At 32.6% G+C, this 26,939-nt stretch overlaps 2 protein-coding genes and 2 long non-coding RNA genes across 5 annotated transcripts in view; 2 read left to right on the forward strand and 2 right to left on the reverse strand.

The window, feature by feature from the left end:
* The window catches only part of LOC123681000, a 42,647-nt gene extending 26,522 nt beyond the window's left edge, over positions 1 to 16,125 (forward strand). Inside the window, exons 4-14 of the mRNA XM_045619153.1 lie at positions 6,261 to 6,382; positions 8,045 to 8,231; positions 9,423 to 9,794; positions 11,993 to 12,417; positions 12,546 to 12,738; positions 12,791 to 13,133; positions 13,754 to 13,955; positions 14,552 to 14,814; positions 14,874 to 15,030; positions 15,584 to 15,788; positions 15,850 to 16,125. Of these exons, the coding sequence (XP_045475109.1) occupies positions 6,261 to 6,382; positions 8,045 to 8,231; positions 9,423 to 9,794; positions 11,993 to 12,417; positions 12,546 to 12,738; positions 12,791 to 13,133; positions 13,754 to 13,955; positions 14,552 to 14,814; positions 14,874 to 15,030; positions 15,584 to 15,788; positions 15,850 to 16,007 (2,627 nt within the window). The 3' untranslated portion in view covers positions 16,008 to 16,125. The remainder of the gene's footprint in view (positions 1 to 6,260; positions 6,383 to 8,044; positions 8,232 to 9,422; positions 9,795 to 11,992; positions 12,418 to 12,545; positions 12,739 to 12,790; positions 13,134 to 13,753; positions 13,956 to 14,551; positions 14,815 to 14,873; positions 15,031 to 15,583; positions 15,789 to 15,849) is intronic.
* Positions 16,126 to 17,785: 1,660 nt separating this feature from the next.
* Positions 17,786 to 21,390, forward strand: LOC123681003. Of its 2 annotated transcripts, none has more exons than XM_045619164.1 (5): positions 17,786 to 18,098; positions 18,179 to 18,393; positions 18,482 to 18,582; positions 18,771 to 18,878; positions 21,032 to 21,390. In XM_045619164.1, exons 2-5 carry the CDS (start codon positions 18,183 to 18,185, stop codon positions 21,341 to 21,343), a joined length of 732 nt encoding a protein of 243 aa, XP_045475120.1. In that variant the 5' UTR covers positions 17,786 to 18,098; positions 18,179 to 18,182; the 3' UTR covers positions 21,344 to 21,390. The 2 variants fall into 2 exon arrangements, with proteins under 2 accessions (XP_045475120.1, XP_045475119.1); XM_045619163.1 differs by having other exon boundaries at positions 17,787 to 18,098; positions 18,169 to 18,393; positions 21,032 to 21,389.
* Positions 21,391 to 21,494: 104 nt separating this feature from the next.
* LOC123681005 lies at positions 21,495 to 22,711 on the reverse strand. Its single transcript, XR_006747581.1, has 2 exons — positions 21,880 to 22,711; positions 21,495 to 21,761 (listed from the first exon to the last, which is right to left on the reverse strand). It is a non-coding gene; the product is annotated as an uncharacterized LOC123681005 (long non-coding RNA).
* A 30-nt stretch (positions 22,712 to 22,741) lies between these two features.
* Positions 22,742 to 23,530, reverse strand: LOC123681006. The gene is made up of 3 exons (XR_006747582.1): positions 23,306 to 23,530; positions 23,077 to 23,202; positions 22,742 to 23,021 (listed from the first exon to the last, which is right to left on the reverse strand). It is a non-coding gene; the product is annotated as an uncharacterized LOC123681006 (long non-coding RNA).
* Between the last annotated feature and the right edge of the window lie 3,409 nt (positions 23,531 to 26,939).

Below are 26,939 nucleotides of genomic sequence, written 5' to 3' on the forward strand. Positions count from 1 at the left end.
ATTGTTGGTTGAAAAATGGATAACAACGAGTTTCTAGTTTTAATGGAACACTGTTTTTTAATGAGAAAAAAAAACCCACTCTACAAGCAAATCAATGGCTTGATAAGTGTTATTCGGCCTCTGCTCCATCGACAACAACGGTTAAAATATATTTTTAAGAAAAAATTTGTTTTCATTTTTTACGCCCGGGATTTATGAGTGTAGTGTTACAATATCTGAACATATTTCGAAACATATAAATTATCGAAATTCAAATAGTTCTTCAAAAAGAGATTTTCCGTTGCTAAAAGCTTTTTTTTAATTAATAAAAGCAATAGAATCAAATTTCTCCTCTCAAAAACAGGCTTGTTTACAATTAGAGATCGCTTCTGATGATATGTTGTGAAATATAGGGTTCAAAAATCTCTGTGAAATCTCTGTTATAAATATTTCTTTATTATAGAAATAGCAGAATTTTCCTCATACAATTGTATGTGATTATTGTGATAATATCACTAAATATTGATATCGTGGATTTATAATTCATTTAAATATTAGATTCTCAGACATTGTTAAATATGGTGGATGCGACCAAACTCAAACTATTTCCATCGCATCCACCAAATGTCTATGCAAGAACCTCCGCCATCACGGTGACCTTCAAACAATGTAAACCCACATCTACATCCCACCACTAACAAAACTCATTCAGTATGATGATGCCACTGAGCTTATTTACTGACCGTACTTAATACAGCGCACGATAACGAAACATCGGTCAACATCGGCCATTCCCGGATACCAATTAAGTAGCGCCAATGACAAACCGAACTCGTTTATGAAAATCTCAAAGTTGCAAGGTCTACCAGAAGAAGTCGAGAATGGTTTAGATTCGGAAAAAATCGGTAATTTCAGTATTGTCCAGGTTATGTCGATGTAAACAACAAATGTTAACAATATTTCGAATTTTTGCGGATAGTAGCATTACCGAGATGATAGGTAGATAGTAGTAGATGAAGAAGTGAAAGTACTATCGAAAAACATAGAGAGGAGTGCAGTCAACAGTCAAGGTATCTGGTTATGAGAGCTGAAGTGGATATGGCACCTTGTGAAGCATTTAACTATTCGAGAAGTTTGTGTTTTGCCTTGAGTTTTATGTGTTGAAATCCGAAAGTGGTTTTATTGTGATCCCTAGGGTTTTTTCCATCAACGTGTTGTGCATTAGTACGTGAAACCCTGATATGTACCAGGATTTTCCCCAAACAAGTAATGAACTTGAATAAATTGATAAAAAGTTGCCCAAACCAGTTCGATCAAAATATCATCAAGATAAACCAGGATACATCAACTCTGCTAGCTATAAAAAATTTTTAAAAACTCCTTGAAAGAGTTGAACAAAATGAAAAATGACCACACGAGAAGGACACAGAAGATCAGTTTCACTGGTTGCCCAGAGTCCAGTATCACCCCCTTTCCCTCCTGCACGCGCCACCACTGTCGGTCGAAAACCTCGAAAACAAGTTGGTGATAAGGTGTTTGTGTGCTCACCCACTGCAGTTTTTTTCGCTTACAATGACGAAAATAGCAAATTTGTGGTAATTGAAAGCTATTCCAAGGATGAAGAAGATATTGAGGATTCTATAGATCTGAGATGTGAGGAGATACGAAAAACCAGAGATTTGCCCAAGCTGGTCAATAGAATATTCGAAGACAGTCTTGAGAGCCAAGAAATCAACTTCTACATAGGTAATCTAAGATATATCACAATTCAAAGCCATAACCAAAATTCAATTCAAAAACTTGCGCTAAGATAATATTCTAAAATAATATTCTTCTAAAATGATGTTAATATAATTCAATTCGAATATTTTTCATGAAGAGGGCTGAAGTGCTTATTTCTCAAGGAATCTTCATCGTTCTTTATATTGCCAAGGTCGTCCTTTTGTCATTTTATCAGCGCAATGAATCTTAACGATAAGAATGAGCAATTATAGTTCTTTATTGGATGATTGTTTGGAATGGGATTCTGCAATAAATTATATCTATTATGCCCTCGGTCAATGTACGAGGATACCAATAAATTATTTGCAATCCAAAAGATGTAAAACTTTACCCGAAAGAAAACCGTGGACAGAAAAGAGATCCTTGAAGAATTCCATCACTTCTAGTTTCATAAATCATCTTCTATAATTGAACCAGTTAATAGACTTTTATAAATCCTGTTTTTTATCGATACTGCAATTATATTCTCGATTTTCCTACATCGCTTAAACTATTGCACCTTGAGTTTTCTTATATGGTTGTAGATTACTCATTTGGGTATTTGGTTGACGTAATGGAATGGAGCAACAATCCAGTTACAGTTTTCACCGGGTATATACCTGTTCGGGTGTAGGTAGAATGAATGTTCACTTCTGTTGACTGGTAATATGTTTACGTCATTCTATTCCACCTGCTTTTTTACATATTTCCAAATAAGTGGCTAGTGGATGATCAAAGGTACAAGAAAAACCTAATTATAAAATATGACTTGGAATTGAAAATTTTGGTATGTAATATCCTAAAAGAAAATTGTGCTGGAAATATTTTCGACTAGTAGGTATGAAAGTTTTTTACTTCGTGAATAACGCGAATAACACTTTGTTCAAAAACAAATGTCATGATCGAACAAAAAAAAACAACAAACTTCAATAAAACCACGAAAATATTTTTCGAATGCTATTCAGCGAGTCTATCTCACAACATAAAATAAAATCACCTTGCAACAAAAAAATTAACTAAATTCAATTAGACCCAAACATACATTTCTCAAAATTTTGTCGCTAAAATATATACCTACATGTCGGTTCTGTTCAGATAACCACAATAGTTTCGCCACTAGAAAACTGACGTTGCTATGGTATTTTGTAGTATCAAACCCTCGTATGAAATAGTTTTTAAATAGAATCAGAAACTAATAATTCGCACAGATCATCAACTGGAATAGTTGAAGTGAATACTTTTATTAATACCATTGTGGGATCATTTTCAATCCTTCGATGATTTCAAATTATAGCTATTTTCTATATTGAATTGCATTGCGGTGTAATCTTGTGAAGTAAGGATGTTAACAGATAATTTTAGAATTCCTGGAATTCCACACATGGAAGTGAATTGATATCGTTCGGAATACTTCGAAAAGGAGAAAAGCACTGATGGACAGGATGTTCAAATTCGTATTGATTTAATTTTTCACGAAAGAACCTAGAAAGAATGTATGAAAAATGGTTACGGGTTAATTTCAAATACTAGTATTTATTCTTGAATATCTTTATGACCTTGATAAGACAAGCTAGTCAGAAGACTCTGGTCACCAGTGGCTCTCAGTTATAGAGTATTCAAAATAGAGATAACGAGAAAAGCTACAAATGTAATGTATCATATCTTTTGGTACAGAGAACATAAAATTGAATAGTGTTTTCCCAAATCGTAGCTAAAAATGCTAGTCTTCATTGATCGCTAAGTTTTTTATCGTCTTTACTTATGAATTACATGAACAGATCACGGATAATGTATCTCCTCAGCTGTGTTGCTCATACAACATGTTTTATTTTCATTTTTTGTTCATTACTTGGCTATATTCATTAGAATTGTAAAGGCAAAAGAATAAAAAACAGCATTATTGAATGGCACACTATCCAGCAAATATCTCTCCTCTGAAGCGGAATGCTGCCAATATATCGTCAGCTGCAAACTTGATCAAATAAGCTCCTTACTATATTCAAGGTAGAATAGCAAATGATGAATCTGTTACCTGGAAATTTACAACTTTAGAAATAAGGAGGGGCTTTTTCAGATCTGAGTGTATTCTCGTTTCACAAGACGAACAAACCATCAGCTATGGATACGGTACAAGTGGAGTCATGAAATCCATAATCATGGAAAATGTTGCCATCTTATGAAACCCCGTGCAAGACCTTTAAATTGATGGCAATAATAAATTATAGAAAAAGAACAAATTCGCCTATATCAACTTGATAAATGCCTTTAATATTCCAAAAAAATACCGAAATAATAAATATAAAATATTGCATGAGCAAAACAGCTGAGCAGAGACGTTATCCGCCTAGTTATGTAAAGGTACGTTTTCCGCCTAGTTATGTAAAGGTACGTTTTCCTCGTACAGTTTCCGTCGACTGCTGCGTTTCGACGACTTTATCTAACCAATCACAATTCTAGCAATCACGTAGTTCCCCCAGCTACGCGATTGCTAAAATTGTAATTGGTTAGATAGAGTCGTCGAAACTGTCTGAGGAAAATGTACCTTTCCTCATAAGTAAAGACGATAAATATGTACCCCTAAAAAATCAGAAAACCTTAGCGATCAATGACGAATAGTCCTTTTAGCTGTAAAGTAGTAGAAAGTCTATTCGAATATGTTCCCTGGTTTAAAAGTAATAATAATATTTCATCTGTCTATTTTGAATACCCTGTAACTTGGGAACCAGCGTTGACCAAAGTCTTCTGATCAGCTTTTCTTATTAAGGGCATAAATGTCTACAAAAAGCATCACTAAAATTTGAAATTAACCGGTTACCATTTTTCATACATTCAGGTGCCTGGTACTTTCAAAAGCTTGTAATGAAATGTAATTAAGCTCTCAATTCAGCTGGAAAGTGACGCTTCATGAGCATTATATGATACTTTCAACATAATGTTAATCTTTTAGGGGCAGTTTTCTTAACGAAAAGAAGAAGCATATAAACATCATAAAAGCGTGCTTGAAAGGTTGGATTTTTCCCCTTTCGATATAAGATATTATATTATATTGAAACCAAATCAAAAAACAAGAACATCCTGTATTCCAATTTTTCTATTCCAGGTTTATTATATTGAAATTTACAATTGTTTAAAAAATTATTATTCCATGAACTCGAAACTCGAAATTTCTCCCTTCTTGCATTTTGCCATTTCTTCGACCCTACTTACAAATGACTGAAAAACATGGAAACGCAATAGTCCGTTTTTCTAAAAGTATTCTGTTCCTGAAATTATTAGATCAAAAAACAGCCGAAATATCGACCTTTAATTGGGCAGAAATTTAATACCGCCCACAAAACATGTTTTCCAGAAAAAAAAAAATACTTTACAATGAAAATATTATTTGTTTCCATATATCAGAACTATCTTAAACTTAGCAATAAAGGTTATTAAGAGATACTTTTCGATGATAATTTAATATATTCTATATGTATAGGTATACTGTTTGTCAAAATCATTGACACTGATAATTTATCTAGTAAAACATAAAACTTGTCTAATTAGTCTGATAAGATGTTTGAAAGAGAAAACAATCTTTCAAACGGTAGCTTGATTGTTGAACAATTCATTGGCAGATATTCATCGAAAAGCATACAACATTTTAATTTCTGAAATATTTGTTTATCTGTCGATAAACTGAATAAACCAGATACAGATATAACCTTTAATATACAGTAATTACCTTAGTAAACGCTTGATAAATAATTATTACACATCAATTAGTTACTAATTTCTAATCATTCAGCACATTAGTATGTTATCTAATGAAAGAACTAACAGCTTTAAATTTATTTTCCCTTTTAAAATTCTACATCATTATTAATTTTATAAACTTAAAATTGACCCTTGACACGCAAATCTAAAATTTAAGCATCATGCATTCCACAAAATTTTCACTTGCTTCTCACTAACGTAGGAGTTTCTCCTAGTAAAATTATTCATCCATAATATTCATTTCAATTGTTACCGATGCATTGTTATTCTATCACAAAACCATATTGTGAACATTTATGAATGGTAAAATGCAAATACATTAATGAAGATGCGCTCCTGAAAGCCACCATTCACCAGACAACAAAGAAAGAAGAAAGAACTCTTCTTCAAGATATCAAATGAACCAATTAAACAATCAATCAGTCTTAGAAGGAATGAAGAGTGTCGATTGACCCATCAGATTAATGACTTCTATCACTAGAATAATTAATTGATGGCGCAAAGGCAGTTATATAATTATGAAAAATTGTTGGCAACTATCTCATCTAGGTCGACTTTCGTTGCATCATCGGTATTTGCAATTGAACATCTGTACCTACCTGTTATTATGTTTTATTTTAATTGAATGTTTGATCATCAATTCCTATGATTTTTCTTTTTTAGATTTCTTTTGATTTTTTTGGTATTTCCTAAAGGGTCTGTCATGGAAACGATTTTACAAATTTCTTCATTGTCGTTCCGTTTTAAAATGTCGATTTTTTTTGCAGGAGCTGACAGCGATTCTGATCATCATTATGAAACTCTAAAGAATTCAGAAAATGGAGAGTCAGAAGTTTGTTATGATTCTTTCGCCAGCGATACAGACTCAGATGATTCCTTCGAAAATTTGGTAAGTTGAAAAGTATTGTGAATGTTCTGAAATCGCACAGCGCTTCTGATTCGAATCACAATCACTTTTTGATTATTTAGATCCAAACAATGTCTGGAATCGGACACGAAGTTCTCAACTCATTCGGCTATTTGAAAATGTTTCACTTGAAATTCTACATAATGACTTTTTCCAACAAACTGTTCTAAGTTCAAGTTAGATATGAGGTAGACATACAGGGTATTCTAAAATTCGAGGTACAAATGAAAATAACAGATTCCTGGGATCATTTTGAGAAAAAAAGGCCTGTAAATAAAATTTGATTTTTCTCAAGTTCTTTTCTCTTAGCACTTTTTTTCCACAAGATATTTAACTTAAATTCGACATAGATATTCCAATTTAACGTTTTCGTTATGCATAATTTTGAATGCAAATGTACAGGGTGATATTTTTTCTGGAACCCGCTTCTTTCCTCTAGAACTCGCTTCTTTCCTCCAGAACTTTTTTTATGTTAATTTGTAAAAATGTGGAAAGAAACTCAAGTCCACCACTTCGGTTTTTGGTTTCTTGTAGTTTTTTCGTATCTGCTACCGATTTCCAGAAATTAAAATGTCAAACAATTAAATAATACAATAATGTATGGATAATCCGAAGACGTTTGGATTATAGATTTATTTTCAGCGAACACAATATGTTCATGAAAAAATTATGTTTTTTATATAGAAATATAAACTTCTTATAGTTATTTTTTCAGGCTCATATTTTGACAGCCTTTTGTCAAATTCTTTTCAGAATAAATTCATCGTCGTCAGAGCTTTGATTTTCCTCAGTGACATCAGCAATTATCTCATCATCTTCTAAAAACTCCCCAATTTTTCAACTGTCTCAATTTTTCTTCTTTATCACCTCGTTTCATCCAACTAAATCAAGTCTTTGATCTTGGCCTTCTCCTAATTCACCCAAAGAAATCAAATCTTCTGGATTCCATTCTCCCGCTTGGATTGCAGAGTTCAGGTTCTTCGGATTATATATATAAAATATCATTTCACCAATGGGGGCCGTTCGGATTACAGAGTACTTCGGATTATCCATAGATTACTGCATTAACCACATCTTGTAGCGAAGAATAATAAAGATTCGATAAACTAAAACTAGTATGATCATCATAAAAAAGTAGGACTAGAAGAAACACCCTGTATCTCGAATACACAGGGCCGCCGCCAGGAGCGGCATACCGGACATTTTGCCGGGGCGCCCAATTGTAGGGGCACAAAGTCAGTTAATAAAACAAGAATTTTTGCACCTTCAAGATTTTGAATTGATAAATATGATTTCATATGAGATTGAAAAGCTGCATAAGATGAATAGCAGAGGCTCTTTTGAAGAAAATTCATATAAATTAGTCAAAGCAGGGCGGTAAATTTTTATTTTGCCGGGGCGCTAAAATGTCTGGCGGCGGCCCTGCGAATACAAAGCGTTTGCGGGCCCATGTTTATTGGACTTTTTTTCTTATCCTGTGTACCTCCAATTTAGAAACACTTTGTATAACGAGGATACTTAAAAATAAGAATAAATCAATAAATATCAAAATATACTAATTGTTTAAAATATCATATCCGGACAAATGTACGTATAATTCTCAAATAAAGTGGCTTTATTTCATCTCCTTATTTCTCAATTCAGGAAAATGAAGAGAATAACGGTAATTTTCCTCTTCCTCCTGCTCCAAATTCCAATGATGTACTCACAAGATTGAGTAGGCACGTCAGGAGATTCACAAAAAACCTGTCGATGACTACAAACGACCTGTCCAAGTCACTCACAAGGATCACTAGGAGGAAATCGAAAAACGACGTCAACGAAACAACAGGTAAATATGAATTGCGCGAATACATGCACATTACTCTTAAAGAAAACTTATCACAATATTCGTTTGTTGTCAAAAAACAAATGAGAAAATTCTTGACGCGAAGGTCTCGAAGTCAACTAATTTTGTGCGCTTGTTCATTTTTATATTCATTCAATTTTTTTCCGAAATTCCAAATGAACTAATTGAATTACTCTATTGATCTGTAACGTGATATGCCATGAGAACATGGTGCTTCAGATTTTGAGCTAAAGGGTGTAAAAGTTTCAACTTCATAGATATTTCTACTGCCACCTTCAACAGATACTCTAAATTATTTTATTATTAATTGGGGTCATTACGGCTGTTAGTCTTCAGGGCTACCGAATCGATATTTTGTTCCACCTATTCATACAAACCAAAGGATTATTTATATAAATTATTTTTGTTCGCGTTATTCAATGTTATTTCTTTCAATACATACTGCAATAATTTAATTATTGTTAAATTCATGACAAAAAACAACCTATAGCTCAAATGTTAAGAGATCCATAATATGTTTTCGTCATGAAAGCACCTAAAAGGAATCGCATCTTATTCTGAATATTGGCGCTAAATCAACGAAGAAGAACATTCTACATGCTAATTCATCTATTTCGAATGATATTTTTATTGAAATTGCCAATTACTCTCACGAAATCAAAATTCGTTTCACTATTATGCAAATAATTTCCAAATTTCAGATCGTTCACATGGGACTTTTTTACTTAACGATAAGACTAATTGTCATATAGATAATGACTCTGGAGCTATTAAATGAGTTATACCGGTCCTAAACCTACAGTCAACATTTTCTTTAGTGGACGGACAGAATCGAAGTTGACCTCGAATTCCTCATCAATCAACAGTTGAATACCATAGCCGCCTCAAAATTCGAAAATTACATTGTGATCAAAATGATAATCATCTATTACCTACATACTCCAAAACTAAAAAAAAAACCGTCAGACCAATCTAATAAGGAAACGCGTGGTCTCAAGTGTCAATATCAGAATTCGAATCTTGGGAAATCGTACACGTCGTTATGTAACTCTTCCTGGTCGTTTCCCTGCTTTGAAATTCCTATCACGAGCTGTATTCATGTAACGTCGACTCTACTAGACAGATCTTCACACTTTCGCGACCACCTTAATTCCATCAATTTTCTGTTTGCAGTCGAGAATAACTACGTCAACGTAAGAGAGGGGGTGCCTGCCACAACACCCACGTCAGAGATGAATTGTATCACTAACACCGAGGACGAGAACAACGAGAAGAACAAGAATCTGAATAGGAAAGGCTTTCTGAATAAGATCAGAAGAAGCATCATCATGTCCGCGGAGCAGGCCAATGAGATAACGTCCAATATCAAGGGAAAGAGCACCTTTTACTTGACTCCAACTATAAACATCGACGATGAAGAGGGCGACAAAAAAATGGAGGATGACAGCGGGATATCTTTATCGCCTATCGATAGAAATCCGAGGAGCAGATTGGTCAGGCCACAAGAACCCCCACCACCTGCTCCTATTCCATCTTTGAATGAAGGTAATTGAACATTTTTACCAAAGTCTGCTAGTTCCTTATTAACGTACATTTCCCACCAAAACGCCTGCCAAGAACAGACAAAAATTATTGTGTTTATTTCGCTAAGGTACCACTAGAATTTTCTAAATCTAGAAATCACTCGTCATTCATACGCCTATTGCTCCATCGAAGACCACGGAGTTGTGGTTCAATTGCTCAACATGAGATTTTAACGTGAAATTGTAATTGTTGTAATCTTCAAGCAAAATTTAAAATCCTTTCCACGTTCCTATGTGCCGAAGAAAATTTCATTCTGGATGGGAGGACAGTAGTAGAAAAATTGCTGTTTACGAGCTAACTGAAAAGGTCTTATTAGTTCTGCATCTCCATTTACCACTCAGTCCTCTTAAAGCCTTGTTGTCCTCTGGAAAGACTTCTTTTGATAACTTGCCATTCAACATAGGTACATATGTAAGATGACTGTACACAAGCATAGTATGCAGTCTTCGCTGCGTAGCTACTTACCTCATAATATGATATACAGGGTGACCACTTTTTCAATGGGATTGGATTGGTAACTTTTAAACCATGAGAGTTAGAAGGTCGGTCAAATGGAGAAAAAGTTGCATGCAACTCAGGGTCAAAATCACCTGAAAATGAACTTTGAATGACATTGTATGATATATCGTTGAATTAAGCGTTAAAAGTTATTTCGAAAAGTGTCATAAAATATACAGGTCCGTATTGAAAAAAATGAAGTTGAGGGTGGCCCAGAGAGCACGAAACGTTGGATACGAAATCTGATTACGTCAAATTGAGAACAATTTACTGTCGAATAGAAAATTCCTGTAACATTTTTTGATAATATTTGAAATAAAGTGGGAAAAAAAGAAAAATCAAAATGACAGAATTCACTTTTCTTATGATATCTCAATAACCGGCCCTGATAATCTCGATTAGTTTGAACTGCTTGACAATGCTTCTATGCATGCAACTTTTTCTCCATTTGACCGACCTTCTAACTCTTATGGTTTAAAAGTTACCAATACAATCCCATTGAAAAAGTGGCCACCCTTGCTTGCTTGCTACTGATCTTGAATGTTTTCTTCAGATCTAATCTGCTGTCCAAGTTAATGTTGTATGAAGCATTATCCGCAAAGTTGTATATGCTTTACTTCGGCATTCGAGTTAAAAGTTATTTCTTTTGTTTTGCTTGTGTTTAATTTGAGTAGATTTGTAGTAAATCATTCCTCAATATATTTCACGATATTTTTTGTTTTGCATATCTTTGATACTTAAACTCTTTATTAACACAATCAGGAACGTTTGAATCATTTATAAAAATTATAAAGAGAATAGATCCCAATATGGATCCTTGCGGTACTCCAAGATCAATAGTTGTTTACTGGATGAAGCATCTCCCAATGTTTCATGTTGTGTTCTGTAAAACCTAAATAGAATATCAACTCTCTGAAATCATAGAAGTTGAGTTTTTATTTGAGAATTTTATGGGGTCTGCTAAGATCGAAATTAAACATTTCGCCAAGATAATGTTCTTCATAAAAATTTCTTTTTGGAGTATTTTCATGGATTATTTTCTGGATTTTCGCAATATTTGTTTATGGAGTTTTGAACCTTTTCCTGGATTAAGACAGTTATATAATAGTTGCACGAGAACTTCGAATTTGTTTAGTTCAAAAAACCATATAACGATGGCCTATTTGAGACAACCCGTCGAACCACACCATCTGTTTTGATTCTAAAATCATCTAGTCTGCACCCCAGACCAACTGGGGAAGTAATATTAACAATCTCCATTTTTGTATATATTTGTAAATTTTCCATTTCTTTATTTGTGATAATATTTGCTCCGACTCACTCTGGTGTCAGATTACAAATTGATTTACTCTGAATATCTCTCAACAAATTGTAAGGTAAAACACTTGTGATTTTGAATTAATATATTTGTAGTACCTTGTTTATTACTACATATGACACAAAAAACACGAAATTTTGCAGGAAGCTTGAAATTGCTATTTATATCCACTTGCAATCGTAAAACCTCAGCTCAGTTGGTTCTGTTGTTTCTGAAATATTGAGTTTTTCGATAATCTTCTCTAATTATCTGTGATTCAGAAGATGAGATTACGAATATGGCTTGAAATTGTCATTTTATAATAATAATAGAAAACTACATGCTTAAATATATTTGTTTCCAGATCTGAAGAAATTGTTCAAGGACAAAAGAAGCACATCTTGGTACGCTGAAGTTAATCTCTGCACAAACGCGGACATAAAAAACCAGAAGGACAAGCGCTCAAAAACCTTTTGGTATGATGAAATAGGTCTTTACCAGAATTCGACTAGTACACCTAGCACCAGCTCAGCAGAAAACAGCGGTACCAATACTAATGTGACCATAAGATCCCTGAGTTCTCCTACTATGAATAATGGCAACCAACAAGCAGGCGAAAAGTACTATAATCTGAAAAACGAAAATAATTATTACAACGAGAGTGTAACTAGTCAAAACAGTAATGGAAACAAGACTGACGTCTCATTAAATAGTCTCTCAGGTGATGATATACAGATGAGACTTCAGAATGAGCCTTTGTACCAGTTTTATGATGCAGCAGTTTTAGAGGTGAGTTGATCTGAAGTTATATGTAATTCTCCAAATTGCGACTTGTGAAACCCATTGATTGGTCGTTCTCTTGAATAATTGATTATACAAATGAAAGTTATTGAAGTTTAAGTTATTTATCTTTTCAGTATGCATGCCATAATGGCATCTCAGACATGGATTCAGATAATTACGAAGATGTTGAAAAAAAATCTAGCACAGAGCTAATTCCACCACCAAGACCTTCTGCTATGGAACTGGTGAGTTCTAAGAGAAAGACTTTAGCCTTCACAAAAACTCTTTGGTGCCAAATTCCAGAAGTGTTACAGTCATCTGTTTTGAGTAAGTTTCTGTGCAAGTTCTCAAGAATGTCCTTCAAAAGTTTTCTCTGCAGGTACTTTGAGTTCACACCAGAAGAAGTTACAAGAAGCCAAGTTCGAAATGGTAACTTCTGAAGCATCTTACCTAAATTCTCTCAATGTCCTCAATGACCACTTCATCAAGAACCTGAAGATAACCTTGACTGATTCCGAATTCGATATGCTGTTTGGTAAAATTGAAGCTGTTAGACGTAGTTCAGACAGTCTGATTTTAGATTTAGAGAAATGTTGGCAAGACAATATTCTGCTACATGGAGTCTGTGATATTATACAAAAACACGCCGAAGAAGACTTTTCTGTTTACATTCCATATTGTGAAAACCACACAATGCTAGAACAATTGATGAAGAAATTGAGGTAAGAATTAGGGCCTTATAATACGAATTTTATCATATTTTCATCCTAACTTCTTTGAACTGAGGTCTGAGGACCATGCTTAACATTAAGTTTAAAATACCGATTTTGCGAACAACTTTTTATCTTGTGTCTGTTTCTTCCTGATCTATAAGAGTATCTTTTCATATTCTGTGTAATACGAGTTACTGATATCAAGTTTGATGCAGCATCCACAGCTAACTTTGAACTTTCACAGACCACATAGGATATGTATATGAAAAGAACTATCAATAAGCTCGTGAATACCAATTGGAGGAGCCATTATCTTAATCTTATATTGTTATTATTATAATTATTCACGAAAGAATAGGCTAGGGGTTTCCACCCATAAACTCAAAATTACAAAAATAAAATGGAATTCATAAACTACTAGAATACTAAAGAAACCTGCACATATTCAAAGTCACTCAACTAAGTAAAGTCAAACTTACAAGATAAATACTTAAATTATAATAAAAACTAGAAAATGATACACGTGTATGAGTGCTTTTAAAACACATGCAATGCTAAGGCAACTCCGCTCGTTGTGCGTGCTTCAAAGATTATATACTTGTCTCATGAATATACTATTGTTTTTACAGGGAACGAATATATTTCTCCGATACATTGAAACAATTAGAAGCTAGTCCAGTTTGTCAATGTTTGTCTCTTTATTCATTCCTGATGTTACCAATGCAACGAATTACGAGATGGCCTTTACTCCTAGATGCAGTTCTGAAGAGATTAGAACAACACGACCCAGAGTATCTAACTTGTCAATATCTCCTGGCAACTATTAACAAGGTACCTCAATTTTAAAGTCTTCAATTAAAAATAGTTGATGTTTATTGCCTGTAAGGCGACCTTCAGCTCGCAGTGCAAGTTTACCCCTTGACAGAAATCAAATTATTGAAGTGCAATTTTTTACACATCAATAATTTAACTAGAAAAACAAAATTCATAACTCTGTTTTGAATGTTCTCAAGAAAAACTCTGGAAGAGGACAATCTTAGTTTTAAATCAATCACTTAGGGCATTAAAATTTTACTTATGACTCCATTCAATTTGAATATGTGCGCTAAATTTTGTTCGTTTTTTGGATTCAATAAATATTTCTCTCCATGAAAATTTCATTTTTAACTCGCAGTAAATGTGTTATTATCTCAAAAAATTGTTATCTATGGCAGCATTTTATTTATTTAATTCTAAAATTTTGAATTTAAATTGGCCTTCCGAAGACAGTATACAACCATGAATTAATTTCAATTGAACAAGCACCCGAAATTTCATGTCACCGCTTTTCTTATTTTTATACTATATGTATCTATTAAAATGAATTTTATTCTTATTATTTATATTATATTATATATTTTATATTTTTTTATTATATTTTTTTTTAGATTGTCAACCGGTGTAATGAAGCTGCAAGAAGCAAAGAACGTGAAAGAGAAATGTTGGAAATCCAGTCCAAAATGGAATTTGGAAAAGGTGTATCCTCTATAGATATAGCAATTCCCAACAGGTGGTTGGTAAGATCAGGGTCTGTTATCCACATGTTGCCAAAAAGCGAAGAAATCAAGCTTACTTTCGGAAAGAAATTCTCGAAAACCACTTTACATTTGTTTTTGTTCAACGATCTTCTTATTGTTGCCAAATCGAAAGGGTAAAGAATTGTCTTCACCAGAAAAATAATAAGATCTCATTTCCATTATTATGTTTTAGTGATGGTTTCTACACAGTATTGCACTATTGTTCGAGAAATTTCACGGAACTGAGTACTTCAGAACAACTTTTATCTCTACCAGGAAAGGATATGACAGGAAAACATTTGTTTTTCTTGACGCTCTTGGAAAATCAGAACAGAAAGACTGTTGAATTTGTAAGTTATAATCACAACAACTAACCTAAAGTTATGATATGGTTAACAAAATAAGCTCAATGAATGATATCGGAGGTGTTTTGATAAAAAAAAGATATTATAATTTCTTCAACTTCGACTTTTTACAATTGTTGTACCTACTTGTATTAGAAGAATGAAACGTTAACATCAACATGAAAAAAAAATTGAATTGAATTGTAGCTGAATACGATCCTGTTCTTGCTTGTAGCACCTTATACTTTTTAACTGCACAAGAGCAAGTGAACAATGGCGCCAATTATGTAGATAGTCTCCTCTACATCATTCTCACTTATTTTCAATGGGATATTTTGAATGAGATTTGGAAGGTGATGTGACCATGACAAAACAGAATTTTGAATATTCTATCCCTAGTACTAGTACTTGACTTGAACTTGAGTTGATTTCAAGTCAAGCTCAACCTACTTGAGCTTGAATATCAAGCCAAGCCGTGAATCCCTAGTTGTAGATTCGCTTTCTAAGAACTACATAGACGAAAGCAGAAAACTTCAAATCTGATCTTCTTGTATTTCAGTTGCTGTCATGTAGTAGCGAAAGTGATAAGCAAAGATGGATAGAAGCACTGTCACCTCCAAAATCTGAAGATCCTGATGAGGTTTTGTACGAGTGCTGGGATTGTCCACAAGTAACTGTGATTCATAACTATAATGCTGAACAACCTGACGAATTGAACCTGTCCAAAGGAGACGTAATCAATGTATCAAGAAAAATGGCAGATGGTAGGAGAAATTTCATATATTTTTTTTCATTCGTGTTGTTAATAAACTGAATATTTTACAGGATGGTATCAGGGTGAAAGAATAAGAGATGGAGAAACAGGCTGGTTTCCAGCTAATTACACAATAGAAATAGCGAATCCCCACCTTAGGGCAAGGAATTTGAAACAGAGATATAGATTGCTAACATATTCTGAGAATTATCTGAAGAATAAATCATAGTCAATGTAATTTTTAAATAGGAAACTTGTGATATTATATTTTTATTTCTTTATGTGTACCTATATTCAATGATTCATTGTTGTGTAAATTGTCCAAGAAAACATATATTTTCTATTTATTCTGGTGCATCATTATTTCAGCCTTTAGGTCATAATGTATCCCTTATAGTGTCCCAAATTCGTTGTCTAGTGAGGGATCTCAGAGTCCCTTCGTGCTAGAAAAAATGAATGCACATTTTCGGGATCGATTAGTGAGAGAAACCGGTTAACCAGATGATCGACAGCGCATGCGCGAAGGTTGGTCGACCGCTCGTTTCTTTTGATGAAATCTTCACATTTTGGGGGGATTTGAACCCCTTAAACCAGTCACAATCACTATCAAGTCAAACAAGAATGCTTCAAAGTATGTGAAACAGGCCGGCACTCAAATGTAAATTGTGAAAATCAGATATCTCTGGTGAAAGTTCGACATTAAATGGCGGACAGAGCTCCAACCAATCAAAACGCTGACGAGCCTTGTCGCCACTGTAGTATATACAGTCACTGTACTAAAAATAAGAATGCAGCGCCAAGGTGAGCAGACGTATAACTATTAATGTTGACATTGGAGTGTTTTGTTGTATAAGTTGTGTGTGGATTTGCATTATTAAAATTTTATAACAACTTTTCAGATTTCTATAGTTTATGAAGGTGAAGAAGTTTTAAATGCTGGTCACATAATAAAAATGTTACATGTTATTTGCATGACTAATAAACTTTACTTGAAAGGTTTTTTTACTTATCCGAATTGATCATTTCACGTTACTCTTCAATTATACAGTCCTAACAAAATATTACAAATGCTAATGTATTGAATATTTTTAGGAATACTACAGAAAGTCGCATATCCATTTTTATTTATTGAGAGATAACTCAATTTACATAAGGTGTTTCTGAAAATAAATTTATATAACTAGGTGACTTAAAACTACTCATATTGATACCTATTTATCCAATTATATTATTGCTTGACTAATGAATCATGAAAAATAATGAGAATTCAATTGAAAATATTTCACTTATGAAATGTATTCATTTTGAAAATATATTCGGCATATTATAAGACTACTCTTCTTATTAAAATGTGATAGAGAAGTATCATCAGTGTGCCCTGAAAAAAATATATAGAATTTTGGAGTACATGTCCAAATATTTCTAAGGAATTTTTCCAATATTGTGTAAAGGTACCTTAGATTTGAAGACTTAAAAACAAAAAATTCAGTATGATTTTTTGATTGTTTGTTTTATGTCCGTAACAACTGAAAACACTCTCCCTGTTTATTACATATGGGGTAGTATGTAACATACTCGCGCTAAATTAAATATATCTTTATATTCCGGAATCCTAGTGAAGTCTTTCGTGTCACTCAGGGTGTTTCAGAATTTCTCTACACTCATCTTCGAAAAAACGAGGTTTTTATTTTCATCACTCAAAAAATCAAGAGCAATAAATTCTTCCACTGTCTGTCAATAAATGTCTCTATTAATGCCTTCAATCTGTCTGAATATTAATTCATTATTTCAAGAATATCATCAATTATTATTTCCGAGTGAAAAATCCCTAGAAATTCCCTATTTCCCTCTAAATCCCTAAAACCATAAATTTCCCCTAAATCTGGGTACAAATCCCCAGAATTGACAATCACTTCTATAGACCTTGGCCCGGCACTGAGTCCCAGCTGTCGGTTAACTTCGGTCATTACCGTTATTCTGACAGCAAGAGCCGAGAAGGTTCCAGATAACTTCACTGTGATACACGATTCTATAATTTAGTTAACTGGAGGTGAAAATACTCGACTTGAACACTTGAACTAGACATCGACTAGAGACATCTATTTTGAGGTTTTTATAATTCAAATTATTATGAATATATATATGGAGAAAACGAAAAAGGTACGATCTACCAAATTTATGCCTGAAGAGACCAGTTTACTGATTCGTTTAGCTTTGAATGAGAAACATATTGTGGAGAACAAAACAACGGATGCAGAAATGTGGAAGTTGAAAGCAAATACTTGGGCCCACATTGCAGAACTTTTTAATGCTTCTTCAGGTGTGTATGTTATTCTAAGGTTGATACCTATATATCTAGAACACCAATATATCTATAATAAAATTGTTAGAATGTTTTAGGCCGATGGAATCGTTGAAGATGAAATATGAAAGTATAAAAAAGGAATTGAAGAAAAAAGTCAATAAAAACAATGCGGAGGCATTGAAAACTGGGGGAGAAAAACCGGAATTTATAAAAATTGATGGACCTGAAAAAAAATTGCTGGATGCCCTCGGTCTTTCTACACACTATATACCATCTAACTTGGATTCTGATAGTATTCTTCCTCAATCATGTAAGGGATTATTGTGTCAATCTAACAAATGACTATATTTCATCAACTGTCTGCAACCACAACTAAAAGTTATGATTTTCATGTTTAGCTGAAGCTGATACTTGTGAAACAAACACCAAAAGGGAACCATTAGAAGCAGGCCAAGAAATTTGTAAAGAGGAAATGGAATTTTACAACTTACAGGAAATGGTAAATTTAATGCAGGACTACATAAGTAAAATAGTCATAACCTGTCAACAAAACTTTTACTTTCATTAAATTTAAAGGGTGTGATGTAGACAGGGATAAAATGATATATTGATGAATCTAAATAGGCTCTTATATATGTACATATAAAATTTCAAAGTAGTCAATGTACATAAAAAAAATGTTTTAAGCTTGAGGAAGAAAACAATGTTGACTGCCATGAGAATCCTTCCGAAGATAGTTCCAAAATAATTCTCAAGTTTGAGCCAGAATCTCCAAAAATGATGGAATATATTGAGGTAAGCAGAAAGACATCACAAGTACTTGTGTCTTTTGTTATACAATTGCTGCAAATGAACTTTATTTTTGCATAGCTAGATTTATACCTTTTCATTCACTACCTAAACAACACACCTTGATCTAAATGAAATCTAATTTATGTTCAAGGGGATCTAAAATCATCTGGTCTGAATTCTGATCAAAATTAGATCAAGACATTTTCTATAAATTATGTTTTTGAATAATTTTTTAGATGTATTGTCTTATGACTGAAAAGTTTCTGAGAAATGTGAAAATAGATTACTTTTAGACTTTACATCAGAAAATCTTTGATTGAATATCTAATAATAATAATCTTAAAAAAAATCAATTATCAGACGACTAATATATATGATATACTCTTCCGATATTAGTCATCCATATCTAATTTTATGTAGACTTCTAGATTACATATATAAAACTTCTAACTGTAAAAATAAAAAAAAAAAATCAATGGATTAATAGACTGATAGATATGATATGCTATATCAATATATGACATTATTTAGACATCTTGATTAGATATATAAAACATCTAACTGAAATAATTGGGACATATCATTCATGTATTATTTCTAAACCTAAGATTCTGAGTGTCCCAAAGATTGATATTTTCAAATTGGACCATACTTTAAAAAAACGTTCATTTATATCTAAAGGAATGAATCAAGAAAACAAGAAATTTTCAAAAGACTAGAAGATATGATATGCTAAAGAGATATTAGACATCAATATCTGCCAATTAAAAGTCGTCTAGATTAGGTACATATTATATATCAAACATAACTGCAAAGGTCAGACTTAGTGAATATATTTCAGAAATATCATTTATATATTGTCTCTAACTGAACTGCCTTCGAATAATGACAATGAATATTCAATTCGATCATACATTTTACAAACGTTCATCGAATATCCAATTCTACACCGATATAAGACATCAATCATTATTTCCTCATCCGAAGAGACATATATAAAATATATAAAGGTGATTCACTCTGACATGGCTCATTAGACGTTCAAGGAGAATTTTAATGTTTTCTGTTGAGAATTTGCAATGATGAACTTTCTTAATATATTTTTTTTCAAAATACTGTAACTTTCAGCTTTACCGGAAACAACCTATACTGCATTTTCATTTCAAATGTCGCACCCGGTATATGAATGCACGATTAGATTGCCTATTTTATGACAATTTCAATGATAGGCATAATAACTTGACTTACAATCCAAGGGTCTAAGAGTTATTGACAATCTTAAAAAAAACCGTGGCGGGGACTCACTTTTTTGCATATTTGGGTAAAGGAGGTTTTTTTACAAAAATTCTGAACTTTTGGTTATGCTTCAAAGTTCCATCCTGTCTCAAATGGGAAAGAAGTGCTTGCATATCTCCCATCCCGCTCATTCCTGGGTGCAATGATTTAATAATGATTATTATTAGATTATAGATCTGAAATGATCAATTTAGAACTACAGCTAATGTCAGTGTCTTAGGGCCACCTAATATACCGCATATTTGTTTCCGCAGATTAGACGCATTAGACATATGGAATAATATTAACTGGGTGTTAGAGAGAGACCATTATTATCGGTGTATTTTGACAAGGATAGAATAGTTTTTGGCAAAAAATTGGTTTCGTGAATGAATTGTGTAATTGTGTATGTTTTCTTGTGGAGATTACGGATTCTCAAACGGTTGACTATTAAGTGTTTGTAAAAGTCTTGTGCTTATTTTGGAACTGATGAAAAATTTTAAATCTGATTATAGACATAACCGAGTGATTAAAATGAAGTAGGTATATCCTCAAACATCTATTAATATCAAACATAATACCAATTCCGGATAATCTTAAAATAATCAGAAATTGTACTTGTAAAATGAATTTATTTTACGTTAAATAGACGTCTAAAAAAGTAATACCTCTTAACGTACATCTCGCGGACATTTTTACGTCGAATCTAGGTTTGAAGTTCTATACTTTCTGATGTTTTATAGATCATCTAAAGATCTATAAGATATTGTCTATTAAAATGTTTTTAAGATGTGTGTGTGTGTGTGTTGTTTGGGTATGATTGTAATGAATGATACTGAGAAGTTTTTAATGCAAACTGTGAAAAAATTGTATTATTCCAGAATAACAATGAATCGAAGAAAAGGGTATCGCGAAATTATTCACCTCCTACAATAAAGTCAAAAAAGCCTGCACTCCATAACCCGAGACAAAGTAAGGGAGAAGTTCTTAATAAAGAAGTTGAAAATCTTATAGAGCTAAGGGAGGAACTACTCAGACACCAAATCCATCATATAAAAACGGAAGAGCAACGTGCGCAAGAAAGGAATGAAAGAGAAAGAGAAAAGCATCGAAAAGAAATGGAGCTTTTAGATATTGAAATAAGTATTAAAAAAACCATATTATCCAATAATAATAGTTTAATACAAAAATAGTTATTATGTAATAATAATACATATCTTATTTCAAACAATAGATTTTAATTTCAATAAACATCTTTTCAAACTAGTGCTGGGAGTACTGCAAACTGTAAACAAAGTGGACAAAATTTACATTATGTTACTGATGAGTGCAGGTGTTTTCCTGGATCTTGATATATATGTATACAATATCAATTGCCTTATATACTATTTATTATTCAAAGCAATTATTATTTTCAGAAAACGATAAAAACTCCAGGAATATAAAGACGTAAGGCTAAATACCACCTACAACATATTATATAGTTGTATTTGGAATTTAGCTTATAGAAGGCGATTCAATTTTTGAAGGTAGAAAAAACATACTATATTAATTTTCAACGTATATTTTGGCGATCGATTTCGGTTTACAGTGGAACCATCATCAGGCCAGCTGAAATAAGAGAAAGAAATTACACATATATTCTGGTTTTTCAAAATGGCAGAAATGAGAGGTTATGTTGTGAAACTTCTTATATAAAAGGAAAAATGGCAAGAGTGTGCTAACGTACCGTTCTGTTTTCAACTGAAATAACAACCTTTAATTTTCAATAGTTAAATGACTGTAGCTACTATTTTAGAATTTGTCACGGCAATGTTTCGGAATCTAGATAACGTGGTGTTGACTTGGTTTTTCTTCCAGGAATTGACGATGGTAGGGAAAACGGATGTGGGAGCTCATGGAGAGGACGGGAATGTAAAGGTTTGGCGGGTAAATTCAAATTGACTAGATGAAAGGGGTTATCAGTTTGAAGATGTTTTTGGATGTACCGAAATCCGAAAATTCGTTTAAAAGGTTCGCGTCATTTTCCTTTTTTAATATTTAGTATGTTCTAATAGTGCCATTTTATGAAAGTTATTTTCTGTATGTTAAATTTCAAGGTTATCGAAATTCATGTTTCGAGTTGTCATTCCTATGTAAAAAGATTAACAGTCTGTGCAGTTTAAGTAATAAGTTTCCAAGGGTTAAATATCGTTTGTTAGAAAGGGTATAGTCATACTTCCTGAGAGTTGAAGTTAATTTTGGGTTTAGGTATTTATAAAAGGGTATTGAAATGAAGTGACTTTATGACAGAGTATGTGGGTATATTTTGTTAACAGTTATTTTTTTCTTTGTGGAGTTCAGAATGGTATCAATGAATTTGTCAGTTTATCGATTGGCATTTCCGATCTGGTATATGGTCTTCATTTATTTGTCATAGTTTTCTGTGGACAATGGGATGCTAAGGAGACTTCTAAATGAAACATATATTTTTTCATATAACATCTATAGAAAGCCTACACAAACTGATTTGGATCATCCCTCACGACTCATTTCACGCACCCTCAGCAAAGAGGGCAGCTTTCTCAATAAATAAATCAAATTAAATAAATAGATATTTCACATCCATAAAAAATAAAATATTAATGTACCTTCAATATTATCTTCAAGACATTTATCTCCATAATTTAATCTCTCAGGCATATAATTGGAGAAACTGAAAACTGAAGGAATAACATTTTTTTTCAGAGTTTTTGTACCATGAATATTAATAAATCATGTTGATGAAAACGGTTGCTGCATATTTTCAACAAGGAAAAAGGGTTGAAATCAATTCTTCTTCAGCTTTCATCCACTGTTCCCTTAATTTGTCATCCTTTGGAAAACTGTGAACTGATATTTCCTTTATGTATGAATTCAGAGGGTATTAAAAGAAATAAATACTTACGAATGAAATTTCAACTTTTGGCTTTTTTCTAAGCTCGCTGTACAATTGAAGGCTGCACGAGTGTGAGGCATTTTATTTGAAAATTAGTTCTTTTGGTGCTTTGAATTTCGCAATAGCAGATGGATTCTAGAAAAACATGAGCTTTCGATTAATTTTCAAGATGAAATCGGCCTTTCAATAAGTTTCATGAACTTATTGAAATCCGATAAAGATTTCACGGAATACTTACCGCTAATTCCTTTTATTAGAATGTTCAACACTTTTACAAATCGAATCAATCAGATTAACTATGTGTTCAATTCAGAATGAGAGAAAAATTAGCGATTTTCTGAATGTGAGTTCAATGTTTTGATCATATGATTTTGACGTTGACTCATCTAGCTCCATCTCTCTCTTTCATATGCGGCATGCCAGAATTTCTCTCTAAGGGCCTGTCCATTTGATATTAGGTCTATGGATGAACCATTATTTAATTCGAATGCGCCCACGCCCAACACTAGATAATGTCATATAAAAAATGAAGAATATTATAAAATATGTAGCGTTTAATTGCAGCACCAAAAACAATGTGTTGTAATTTTGGTTGCCTACTGATGAATTTAATTTGAATTATATTCCTATATTGTTTATCACTTTTTTGTTAACATATGTGCCCGATACTGGAATTTTTTTTCAAAAAATACGCACTTTGTTACTTATGAATTTGGAAAGTAGAAGTCTCGTTGATTGTGAAAATCCAAAAATTTTGGGATAATGTTATTTTCCTTATTTCTCAAGAATATATTGCGAATTGGTTTCTTTGAAGAAGCAATATATAACCCGTATTAGGGGATTATCTAAGTACAAAGAACGAGTTTCTTTCTTCTAAGGCCGCCCAATAACCAAAGTGAGTGTTATTAATATTCTTTATGTATGATTTTCGTTCAATAACATCAAGAACGATTATCTACTGCATATTTTCGTTATTTTAAGACCTTTTTTTGCCTCCAATTTTCCAACATCAATTTACGTTTTGAATAAAACGTAAAATTCAAGTTCACCGATCATTGAGAATTTGCCTAACACCCTGCAACAGTTAGATGGTTATATGCTGCGGATCTTTGGATTGTTCCTTCTTTTTTTTAAGTTCTGGACACAGGATTTTGAATTGGTGGAGTTAATTTGAATAATACATTCAGCCCTGCTGATTCTTCGGTTGGTATGTACCTACAGAATTAATTGCTGATTCCAGTTAGAAATATCCTGGTACAGGGAGAATTTAATTTTGTAGTTTTGAACTCATTCGTTTAACAAACAATTTCGTGGTCATATTTTGAAATTGCTGAAATAGATTATATTGTATGTTTTTCTTTCCTTTGAATTCAGATTGAAGGTATCAATTAATCTCATATGAGTGCAAACATTTTGTTACATTCTCTTCAAGATTGTATTTGAAAAATTTTTATTCGGTCGTCTGAATTAAGAGTAGGTATTTGATTTCTTCCCATGAATATAAAAGTATAGTGAATTCAAAAGTTCATGTAAATTCAGCCATTATACATTTAATCTGTTGTTATATATATAAAGAAATTTGTGACCTGATCTTGATCAAGTGAGGTGCCCCCTTTTCTTGTTTTTTTTTTTTTTTTTTGAAACCTATCGTTTACTGTTTGAAGTTATCTCTGAGAATTTTAATGAAAATTGTATCTGAATTTTGCTGTCGGAATATAAGGGAACTGGAAGATTGATATTTTCTTTTCCTTGATTCATTTCATTATTATTTTTTTTATATTTCTCTTGTCACCAAATATACATTCGGTTTTTATGTATTTAGCCGAAGCCATCTGCTCATATTTTCTTTCTGGAGATTCACTGAATCAAATACGTTGGCGCCCTTTAAAACATCGTGAACCCACGCCATCTTCACTGACAGCTGACCGCGGAAATCATAGTGAAGCTCTTTTTTTTTGCAAGAGAAATTTGAAATTTTTATTCTGTTAATTTTTTTTTAATCAGAGTGACACTTTCTTAAGAAGGATCAGTCGGAAGTGATGAAATGAAATTGTTCTCTTATATTTTGCATTCCAATCTGTGGAATCAACACTATGGATATTTATGAGTATAATGCATAATGCGACACCTTTGATGGTTTTTGATGTTAATTAAATTTGTTGGTATTCCTTTATGTTGGTGCTGACGAAATTAAATCTCTTTCGATCTTTGGAATTTCTACACATGTAATTTTTGTTGATCGAGCTTCAAATGCCGCCCTTGAATATTGAATATTCTACAATCCTGTTATCATTTATTGAGAATTTAATTATCATCCCTGATTTAATGAAGCTATTTGTAAGTCATTAACTAATGAAGCGGAAATTAATAAATAACGTTCGTGCAACAGCCATCAAAATAATGCAGTTTTTGACTTCAATCCGTCATTCTCTAATGCTGATTTGAACTATTTGTTGGAACTGAGTGACGAATGTTGGACTCCGTAAATTAAAACAAGACACCATATAATAACACTTCAAATATTCCGTACTTTCAGAATACAACAAGTGGTTGCTTACTTCAAAACGAAATTAGAGATATTTCTTCTTACAAATCACCGATCTTTATAGGGTTTTCACATAATTTCCTTCAACAATAATCCACATGCATGGAAGAAACTGAATATTTTTCATTCACGAATGAAGAAACAAAACAAAAATTTGGTCATTTTTTGTTTTTCGCAAAAAAATTGATGATATCATCATTTTGAGTTGTATGAATTTAAAAAAGAAACAAATATTTAAATATACTGATGATAAAATTTAGATGAATTGTTTTCATTGTCTTGATGCGAAATAATGACAGAATCAGACAAGTTTTTTTAATTTAGTGAGATTTGTCGGAAATATAAAAAAAAGATTTCAGAGTATTGACGCCATTATCTTCATTGAAAACGTTGTTCTCTTTTACTCAGTTCGTTAATAGGTCTTATGATTTTGTGTTCCTTTTTCTTTAAATATTGATCGCGTTCCTTTTGGCTAAGTGTTTTTCTCTTCCATCTGGATCCGCCTTCAAACTCTCATATCATTTTTTTCAGCTTCCTCTTTTTTTAAATTTTTGTTTCCTTAATTGGCAACTGCATATTACCCATATAAAATAATAAGATGATTTTAAGCTCCAGAATTTAGTTGAAGCTGATGTTCGTCATTTCTCTGGACAAGTTATTATTCCTCCTTGTTTGCTAGCTAGATTTTGAATGAAATATTCGATAAATCTGACCCTACTAAATATTCTAACTTAGTTCTTTTCAGGATTGTTCTTGAACTATTTATAATAATATATCATTCATCAGAAAGAAAAAACAAATATAATTTTATGACATATACTTACCAGAGTAATGACTCTGCCGTTTATGACAACGATTTTTTGATAACAAGAGGCCAAATTAACAATGATACACGAAACAGGTTAACAAAAAATAGTACTGTACGTGCGAATCTTGAAATGTCTTCTTCTAAAACGTTGTTATGTCGTTTATGTATTTTCTAGTAGGGTCAGAGGAATGAATAACAAGGACGGTTACATAATATATTGTTGAGTTTTTTCAAAAAATCATTTTTTTTTCCTTAGTTGGTAAACTTCAAAATTCATTTTTCTCGAAATTCGATTTGATTCGGATTTTTCCCCTAGACACTTATAGATTATATTATCATATGGTTTATATCGTAGGAGTTGAGATATTCTGTGATGGACAAATTTAAATTAATACTAAGCCCATATAATACTGAGACCATAGAAGCCTAAGTACATCATGCTGAGGCCATAATTGTCAGAATCAATCCTGCGCATGAGTCTCTATGATAGAACTCAATCAACAGAGCAGCTACCAAGGA

This window comes from Harmonia axyridis, chromosome 5 (genome assembly GCF_914767665.1).
Source record: "Harmonia axyridis chromosome 5, icHarAxyr1.1, whole genome shotgun sequence".
Classification (NCBI taxonomy): domain Eukaryota; kingdom Metazoa; phylum Arthropoda; class Insecta; order Coleoptera; family Coccinellidae; genus Harmonia; species Harmonia axyridis.